Source organism: Gadus chalcogrammus, chromosome 20 (genome assembly GCF_026213295.1).
Source record: "Gadus chalcogrammus isolate NIFS_2021 chromosome 20, NIFS_Gcha_1.0, whole genome shotgun sequence".
NCBI lineage: Eukaryota > Metazoa > Chordata > Actinopteri > Gadiformes > Gadidae > Gadus > Gadus chalcogrammus.
This window is the reverse complement of record NC_079431.1, coordinates 9,673,376-9,683,363: the sequence shown is the minus strand read 5'-3', so window position 1 is coordinate 9,683,363 and position 9,988 is coordinate 9,673,376. Positions and strand designations below refer to the sequence as shown.

Here is a 9,988-nt window from a genome sequence, read left to right as displayed (position 1 = left end):
TCCAGCACCTGTGATAGAGAATGAGGGAAAGAGGATTTGTTGTTGAAGAGCCTTTTTATTTTGCCAAACCTTTCCCTAACAGAAATTGTTTTTTAGAGAATCTGGATGTGAGAGACTTTTTGTCGGTCCCTCAAATCCTCAAAATATTGTTTTGTAAACACAAAACCTACGGTTTGTGTGTGGATATAAACACGATACAAATCTTTTCCTTTTAGTGAGGTAGAAACAGTCCAAGCATCCTAGTTCCCTTAATGTTCGCAGAGCCGCTCTGATGGGGCAGAGATTCCCAGATTGGGGTCGATGATTCACTTTTCCCGGGCAGAAACGCCTTCCTCTTTCGCTGGTCCAGAGAAACTAATTGCCTAGTCATTATGTCTGCACTCCGCTGCCCGCGGCCAACCTCAGCCTGGAAAAAGACATCATCTCCGCAATTGGCTACCTTTAACAGTGTCCCTTGGGCATGCTTGGTCTATTTTGTTGTGTGTGTGTGTGTGTGTGTGTGTGTGTGTGTGTGTGTGTGTGTGTGTGTGTGTGTTTGTGTGTGTGTGGTTTTAGTCTCAGCCTTGGTATCTTGGAAAGAGGCAAATTGTCTGACGTCATTGTGTCTCCTACAGCATTTATTCGCCCCCACAAACATGGCCGCTTCACCCCGTGGCCCCGCTTCTACATCATTAGGAAATGGAAAGGGACGTTTACGACGCACCTCCTTGACCTCCACTGAAAGGCTCATATCTTTCCCGGTATTGTCGGGGGCCGGGGTTATCATATGAAATGCAAGATATTATTTTTCTCCATGGCCGTATGCCACTGATGACAACACAGATGTGCTACATGATTGCACAAATACACGGCCCTGAGCCCCCCCCCTCCCCCATGCACGGCCCGCTAATTCAGCCCACATCTAACATCCCTCTCTGTCCTTTTCTTGTCACTTCGTATGAAGGGTTGGTTAGCAACGTAGGCCTGGAGAACCTATAGTAGTAATGTCAGCCTCTGGGAACCACGCTGTTTGTGGCTGGGGCGGCATTCAGTCCATGCATACTGTGGAATTACGTAGCCATACATATCCATGAAAAAGGATTAGCCTATATTTATGAAAAGTAACCATTGTTTTGTATAATGCTGCAGCAAGGCAGCATCTGTCGACACTGCCTCAACAATGATAAAGAACGGGACTACACACTCACTCAGGCACACACATTCATACTGAACGTTTCTAATTGAGCTGAATTCAATAATTTGTCCTCATTGTGAATTGCTCACCAAGTTAATTTGTAGACCTTTGAATGGGAAACGTAATTTTGTTGTGCCTTGTCGTGGCAAACGTCAGAGGTGTTTGCATGGACTTTGTACTGTGACTTCGCTTATTTGTGAGAATATAACCTTCAAAATGGTTTATACCTTTGGATGTTTCAGATCTGCCAGAATGTGATCACAAGCACACATTGGCCTTCAAAGTTTCAGAAATTGATTAGGGATGTCACACATGTTAAGGTTTAAAAAATAATGTGAAGGTTACACAGGAATCGCGTGACAAGACAAAAATTCAGACGGGCCTCAGTGAAAGGTTGTTGAACTGCACTTGCATCACGCATATTTCCTAACCTTGGTTTTTGTATCTGCCGTATCCTCCGATGGAACTTTGCCCTATCGCAAGTGAGTCGCTCCAGTGCTTTTAACCACTGGGGGAACAGAGTTATGATGTTAGACCAACCAAGCGTGCACGGTAATGTCCGCTCCACCATCACAATATTTTGACTTCCCCTCATCGTTCATATGCGCAGCGACACTGTCACTGTGCCCCTCTGGCGGGCCCAGTCATCACAAAGCACTGCTGTGCACTGTCCCAGAGAAACCATCGCAGTGGGTGAGTCCACCTCAGGAGAATGGTCTCTATAGTCAACATCATGCATCGTAAAGGATGGGATATCTGTCTGTGGCCTACTTAGAAGCTGTTCTATTGTAATACTATTAGGCCTGAAGGCTTGCGATTTTGCACTGACAAATTTGTTTTCATGAATCATTTTGGTCTATTGATTGCAGAACCTCGAGAGATAATACTCCCAAAGAACGATGAAATCACATCAAATGCCCAAAAAGCCTTCCACCTACTTGGACAAACAACAATATTGTTTGTCCACATGAATACAGAAATATTTTTTTTTTATACTATGTCATCATGATTCACAAATAAAAAAACTTTTTCAGACCCTGTAACATGTAAATGCATTATTATGCGTCATTCAACATGCTGCAATTTCGGACATCCCAGTCTTGCCTGCCACTGAGCGTTATACTGAAGACCCCCAAAGCAGTGTTTTACTTTCACTCCATTATCTCTGAGGTCCCAAAATATGTTTGATGTTGAGTCTTTAATGTTGCAGAAATCCACAGGACTCCTGCAGTGTAATTGAACACAAACATAAAGCTTAGGCAGGCCATTTAGTAACCGGACACTAACAACAAACATCAGGACAGAACCCTTTCTGGCAGACCACAGTCTCAGATGGTGAACATTTTGCAAGGGAACGGCAAATTATTTTCACATTTGAAATGTAGCTGTTCGTCACTGACACAGTTACAAACTTGAGAGACCACTTTCTTTTCAACGTGATTGAATAAATCCTTTATTTCAAAGGTCAAAAGTAAAATATTTCGAACAAGCAGTCAAAAGACATGGGTCAAAAATGTTTTGTTACCATACACATGTATTATATCCTGTAGGCCCGTTGCTAGCGTGACTATGCAAATCACAGAATGAACGTTTCTCCAAACATTTGACCTATATCATCACAGGTCTCAGTAGTATGGCACTGTTATCAGACTGATGCAAGATTCAAGCTGTTTTGTGATGGGAGAGTAGCATTTACAATGCACAATAAAAATCCAGGTACCTCAATAAGCAGCAGTGGGTTGAGAAATAGTGTTTAAAAGGAGTGAAAAGACGTCGATCAATGTACAGGTACCTGTGTTTCTTAGTACATAATTTTAGCTTTTCTGCACACATTTGATTTTTTGGACATTTCTAACAGGTCATATGAAATCAAGATAAATATTTCAAACAATTCTGTTGTAGAAAAGAAAGGAAACCAGAAATGAACTATTTCTGTACTCGTGTGTCACATTTCAACAGTTAATATAATATGGATCACATTAATTGTAATACTAATGACATAATTGTTATAACTAGGCTACATGAAAATCTCTTTCAGCATGTTTATGACGAAATAGCTCTATTTTTGTGTAATTTTCCCAAATGCTTGCTATGTACATGAAACATTCAAAACTGTATCTGTAGCAGAAAAAGCGTATTTTCTTGGTGTGCGTTTTAAATATCTGTACTCACATTTGGTTTTGTGATTGTCTCGTCATATATATGCCTACTTGCAGTTCCTGACTTGAAATAAACGTAATTGTACCATTATGTAAAGAGAAAACGAGAATACTTGAAAGAAACATATAGGTAGTAGAGTGCCCCAGTAGTAATGACTTTACTCCCAAAATAAACAAGCAAGGAATTCATTTTGACCAATTTTCATTTTGAACAATAGATTCACACAAAGGTAATTCTTCCCGCAATGATGTGATTTACAAACAAATTAAAAACTTGCCATGTAGACATTAATAAATATTGAAAATGTAAATCAAGTGATTCAAGTTTGACAGTCACAGTAAAATATTAGCACCGTAAACAAAATAAAAATCCAGAGGTACCAGATCAACAAGTCCAACAAAAAAGTTACCTCAAGTGGGAGAAAAAATATATATCTATGCTATCAATCATCCAGGAGGGATTTCGCTATAACAATGTAAAATTGTTGTCTGAATGCCACCTCAGAACACCACTAACTAACTGCTAAAGACTTCATAAACAGTTGCTTCGGGGAAATTATGCAACGTGTTTCTTCAAAACCTTAACTGAATTCCTAACAGTGGTAATGAGGTTGAGGGGGGCTTGAAATAAAGTGCAGTGTATTTCTAGCCATAATTTCACCGTGCTGTATCATTCCTACTTCTGACATACGTGACTTAATCTCATCATTCTTTGTACAACAAAGACTCATCCAACTCTTGAAAAAAAAAGTTACATTACTGTTTCATGACTCAAAATACTAGGGCTGCTGATGTCACGTCGCAAAAAAACAAGATATAAACAAAAATTAAATTAAGAAAAAATCTCAGGGTGGTGGAGGGCAAGGACTCTGGAAGCACACTGAAAAGAACAGACATAATTCTCGTCTCTGGTCCTCAAAATGGTGGCAACCTGACCCATGCTCTGACTGCATTGTTGTAAACAAAGGACTTAAATGATAATGTTATGTACAATGTAAAATATTACTCTTTTTCTCTCCTGTAGACAGACAGACACACACACACACACACACACACACACACACACACACACACACACACACACACACACACACACACACACACACACACACACACACACACACACACACACACACACACACACACACACACACACACACACACACACAGAGCTGAACAGACATACACACAGACACACACAAAATAACCAAAATGCTTATTTTTGTTTTTCTAATTTTTTAGTAGAAGTAAAAAGCTGGGCTTAGTTGTTAGGGTGATTCTAAATAAGACGTAAGAGTGTAATGGCAGCATACTGGCTCCCTTCCCCCCTCGGTCAAAGGTAGAAGTCTGTGACCTGTGGGTCTGCTAGGCTGGGTAGAGAGTCAGGGCCTGGCATCTGGCCGCTAGGGGGCACTGCTCCATTCCCATTGGGCAGAGCACAGTTCCCCTGGTAAGAGCCGTTCAGGATGCAGCCATTTTCCATCTGAAAAAGTCAGAAGGAGGTCAGAGCCGGAGATGTGGAGGTCGGCAAGGTCATATGTGCTTGACTGTCAAGTTTTTTCTACTGACAAATATGAAGCTATTAATTATTTATAAAAATAAATCAACACATCTATTCAAATGAATAAGAAGAAATACAGATTCTATTTCCGATTAATATGGATCAAAATGATCCACTAAAGTCAATACAAACCGGAGTTATCTAAATTCCACTTGAATTATCTATACAACCTTGATGTCAATTGTAATGTGTCCTATTCATTTTCATTGCAAAAGGTTCTACTTCACACAAAACATTATGTAGCCTTGTTCACCCAATCTTGCTCACAACAATGTTATAGTATAATAAAATAAAAGTATAAAAAGGACATAAACAAATGAAGGAGTACACTTTGAAGCTCTATGTCTGACTTTCTGTTTATTTATTACATTCGTTCCAAGGCTGGCTGATATATAACCATGGCCTAATATTCAGTCAAAACACAACAAAATCCCTGAAGAATCTCTTCAGAAAAATGGTAATGTGGACGTTTTCGACAAAGATTTGGCGAGAGCAAACAAACAAATGAGAGAGGGAGGAAGAGAGGGTTGGGGGATCTGTCTTATAAGGGCTGAAACGTGGGGCTGCAAAGATTCATATGAATCTTGTCAAAAGCTAGAATACAACAGAATAATCATGCAATGTGATTAACTTAACCTCCTGTTAAATGAGAAGATTAACAACACTATTGATCACAGCTCCGAACAAAAGGCCAGGAACAGTTGGTCATAAAAATTGCTGTGGTTTATTAGTCATAAACCGCTACCCCTTCTATTTATCACATCAATAAATAGAAGAGATACACATGGCCATTAAACCCCCTGTTTAAAATCCATGTAACACATTCACTGTGTTCCTGGCCACTGACCTTTAGTCCTGTCATGTTTACCGCTATGGGTGTAGTGGTGAGGAATGAGTAATAGAGACAGTCACACACACACACAGACACACACAACCAGACACATGCACACACACACACGCACTGGCACACACACAAACCGACACACATGCACACAAGCACGCACGCACACACACACACACACACACACACACACACACACACACACACACACACACACACACACACACACACACACACACACACACACACACACACACACACACACACACACACACAGACACACACACACAGACAAATACAACCATACACACAAAAACACACACTTACCTAAAGCAACCATAATCTCCACATCATTGCTCACCTTGCTGTGGTTGGGTTCATGGGCGATGTCGGGGGCCACCAGGCTATAGGGACCCAGCTGCCTGCAAGGCTGGTTCAGCCCTAGGATCTGCTCCAGGGCCGTGTGGGCCAAGGGCGGCTGGAAGTGCTGCTCCTGCTGGTGTTTGTGGCTCATCCTCTGGTAGGACGAGACCGCCGCCTCGACACCCTGGTACAGGCCGCCCCCGTTGACGGGGTAATCCATGCTCTGGAGCTCGGGCATGGCGAAATCGATGCAAGCGTCTAGCGAGGGGGCTGTGACGGGTGCCTGGCCGTTACTGAGGCCACAGAGATTCTCCCTGGGGGGATGCCCGAACCCAAAGTCCTGCCACGGGCTCTTGCCGAGGGGGTTGTCTGTGCCGGTACCGTTGGATGGACCGTTGAGGTTCTCTCCGTTCTGCTTGGCGTGGCACTGCAGCGAGAGAGGGCCCTGCGTGTCAGTGGGACGCTGCGGCTGTGGCTGGAGGTAGAGGGGGTGTGCTTGATGCTGCCGCTGCTGCTGCTGCTGCTGCTGCTCCCCGTCCAGCTGCGAACCCTGCGTCGCAGGATAGTGTCCCGTGCGCGCGGCCATCCCTGAACCGTGAAGAATGTCCTGGGCTGACCACTGTCCGTCGGTGAGGGCTTGACCCTGCGCCGGGTAATCCCCGTTAAGCCCTGAGTGGTGGTTGTGGTTGACCCAGTCCTGCCCCACCTTACCCGAACTCATGCTGAGATGCTGCTGCATCTGCTGGGACAGCAGAGTGATGGGGGCCTGGCCCACCAGGGGAGCCTTCTGATGAGGGAGCTGGGTGCGCATGTAGGCCGGCGACACCGCCGTGGTTGTCGGGGCGGCGGCGGCGTCGATGGCGGCGGCGGCGTCGATGGCGAGGACGGGAGGGGCCTGTCCAGCCTCCTCCGCCTTGTCGCTCTTGGCCTCCAGGGAGTCGTGGATGTAGGACAGGATCTCGTCGTTGGTGAGGATGTCGTCCAGGGAGGGCACGCGGTCCGGGTCCATCTCCACCCGGATCATGCGCTCGTCCAGCAGCAGCAGCTCCAGGTCCTCGGCACTGAGGCCCAGACTCTCCAGAGCTCTGAACAGCTCTCCGTTGGAGCAGCCCTCCTCCGGGGCTGTGGCTGAGTTCTGGTCGCCCAGGGAGAGGGAGTCCAGGGTGCTCAGAAGCGGGTCAAAGCTGTTGGCTGGCGGAGGGAGCCCGGCCCCGTTGATGCCATTGATGCCATTCCCGGGCGCATCCCATCCGTTGTGAACCCCTGGATGGGACTCGGACTCAGAGAAGCCCAGCTGATCTCCCAGGAAGCTGCTGTGGAACGCCAGCTTGGGTTCCAGCGCGGGTTGGCAGACGTACACAGACTCATCCTGACTCATCAGGGCCCCCAGCAGGGAGCTAGGGTCAAGGCCCTCTCTCGCAACCCGCTCCGACCGGCACTTCTTGGACTTGCTGCCGTTCTTCTCATGGATCCCGTCGCTGAATCCAGGAATGGGGTGGTTGGACTGGTACAGCAGGGCCTCGCCAGTGGCGTAGGTGAAGGGGAGGTGCATTGAACGCTTGCGCAAGTGCTCTCCTCCCTCTTCCTCTCTGTGGAGACAGAAATCAGCATCTATTGACAGTAGCACTTACTTAAGCACTTACTAGGTTCTGAACTGTGTCATAAATAAAGCGTGAACCAATTGAGCTGAGGAGTAGCAAATTGAAATGTAATAATCACTATGTTTAATTCTACCAATTGCTTGCAACTAAAGTTTCTAATCACAGCACCTATATAACAGATTTTGGTCATATCATGGCACATGATCTAATCCCTAAACCTTTATGTACATACAAGATACAAGATGCAAGATACAAGATTGTTTATTGTCCTATACATGGTCTCGTAACCAATACATGTAAATCCATATTCCATATTTCATCGCTACAACCCAGGCTGGGCTGGTCCGTTTTGTATTGAGCAGTGCGCCGCAGGGGAACATACACGAGTGGCCTCTGCGTGGCGATGATGTAGTCCGGCTTGCCGTTCTTGTAGACCAGCCTGGCGTTGGCCTGGACCCACTTCCAGCGGTTGTCCTTGGTGAGCAGCCGGAAGACCGTGAGGCCGCTCTCGCCCGTCTTTATCACTGCGGACACAGGACAGGCAGCGGAGAGCCGCTCAGCATGGGCTCAATAAGCAGTTTCTGTATCAAGTGTGACGTGATAGAAGCGCAGGTTTCTATGTCTTCGAAACACACTGGCTGAGTGGCAGCTTTGGCGTCTGCAGACTTGGGACTCTGACCCCCGCTATCAAGAGGAATGTGTGGTCGAAACGGTAGCATGTTGACATGTGAGTGAGTGAGTGTGTGTGCGTGATTGTGTGTTAGACGGAGAGAGAGTGTTTGCATTGGAGGTATTCCCCCCCCCTCATTGTGTGGCTGTGTTGGTATATGGAGGATCATCTCTGATGCCTGGTTCATGTCCTGGATTTGCCGGGGCCCTATCCGTTCCTCTGGCGGCTCTGCAGCTTTGCTCAATCTGGAGCGTAATCCAGCAGGATTACTTGGGAAAGCTGAACTCGCTGACCACCATCTTTGACCAGGTCAGACAGGGCATCCTCGTATGTGTATGTGTGTTTGTATGAGAATTCACAAGATATTATTCTCAGTTAAACAGAGATGGGGGGTTGGGGGGGGGGGGGTCTGTCTCCTTGAGTTAGCATATGGTTCACACGTAAAATACAGTTTTCACTTCCTACAGCGCAGAAACCCACAGGTACGTGGGTCTTTTCTTGCAGGGCTGTCATGATAATTGTGATGGTGTCTCTTAAGGTCACTTGTCTCTCGCCGTGGTGCATCCTGGGTACTCACTCCTGACGTGGTTCTCTGCGCAGTACAGCATGTCTGCTGCGTGGATGAACTGGTAACCCGACCCTCTGACCCGCAGCTCTGCCTCGGTGTAGCCCAGCACTATCTTCCCCCTGTAGGAGAGAGATCGGTGCGGTAAGACTGTGTTCATCTCCACACACTGGACTATGGAGATGAATATTACAAACGCATATTAGGCTGGGAAAGGTGAACACACTCTTTTATAGTAATATCATTGAAGCATATCAAACTATATCCAGCATGATGGAAATAAAGACGTTTCAAATATTTTGTTGAAATTATTATCTTCTTTGATGTTTGGTACCTTTTATACCAGCTTTCTCGACTTTATTTATATCCCCGAATGGATCACAAATGTACGGCAAGAAATCAACGGTACATACATATGCATGTGTGTGTTTATGTGCATATGTTGCATTTATAATTACATCAAAACAACTTCATCATTGTGAGAACATTTCTGCCATGACTATAAATATCCATCAATGACACAATTTGAGTTGAAATAAACCCACACGAATGCACACAGCTATTCCATGAACACACACATATTCCATTCAAAAGAGGGCATGCTAAGACCATAGGAGCATTAACTTTGTGTTTTCGTTCAACAACGCTAATGACTAAGCCACCACACAGCTAATCTAATCAACTATATCTGCACGTGAGTAAATCCTAGTATTTTGTCTGCCGGAAGCCTTACTTTGCATCACAGGCCATTGGCGTGAAGTCCAACTTGTGCTTGGTCCTGAAGATCATGTTCTTGGTCCTGATTTCCAAGATGGATGGAGGCTGTAGAGGCGTGGCGATGGCGAATAACGCCAGCTGGGGGGGTGCCTTGCCCCCGTTGTCCTGCCGCTGATGCTGCCCATGTAGGAACTTGAGACGCCCTTGCATGGTCAAAGCCTTGAGACGCGATAAATACATAATGGGGAGTTAATGCACCAGCTTGGAGTAAATACATATATAATGCCCATGAGGGCCAAACTAAATTACAGTAGTTTAGGAACCGATCAAAGTAAAA

General features: G+C 45.5%; 1 protein-coding gene across 1 annotated transcript in view; it reads right to left on the bottom strand.

Annotated features, from left to right (window-relative positions):
- Window positions 1-2,423: 2,423 nt before the first annotated feature.
- Window positions 2,424-9,988, bottom strand: part of ahr1b (aryl hydrocarbon receptor 1b) — a 33,358-nt gene continuing 25,793 nt past the window's right edge. The window contains exons 7-11 of the mRNA XM_056579850.1: window positions 9,668-9,870; window positions 8,947-9,056; window positions 8,082-8,223; window positions 6,097-7,687; window positions 2,424-4,816 (exon numbers count right to left, since the gene is read on the bottom strand). Of these exons, the coding sequence (XP_056435825.1) occupies window positions 4,667-4,816; window positions 6,097-7,687; window positions 8,082-8,223; window positions 8,947-9,056; window positions 9,668-9,870 (2,196 nt within the window). The 3' untranslated portion in view covers window positions 2,424-4,666. The remainder of the gene's footprint in view (window positions 4,817-6,096; window positions 7,688-8,081; window positions 8,224-8,946; window positions 9,057-9,667; window positions 9,871-9,988) is intronic.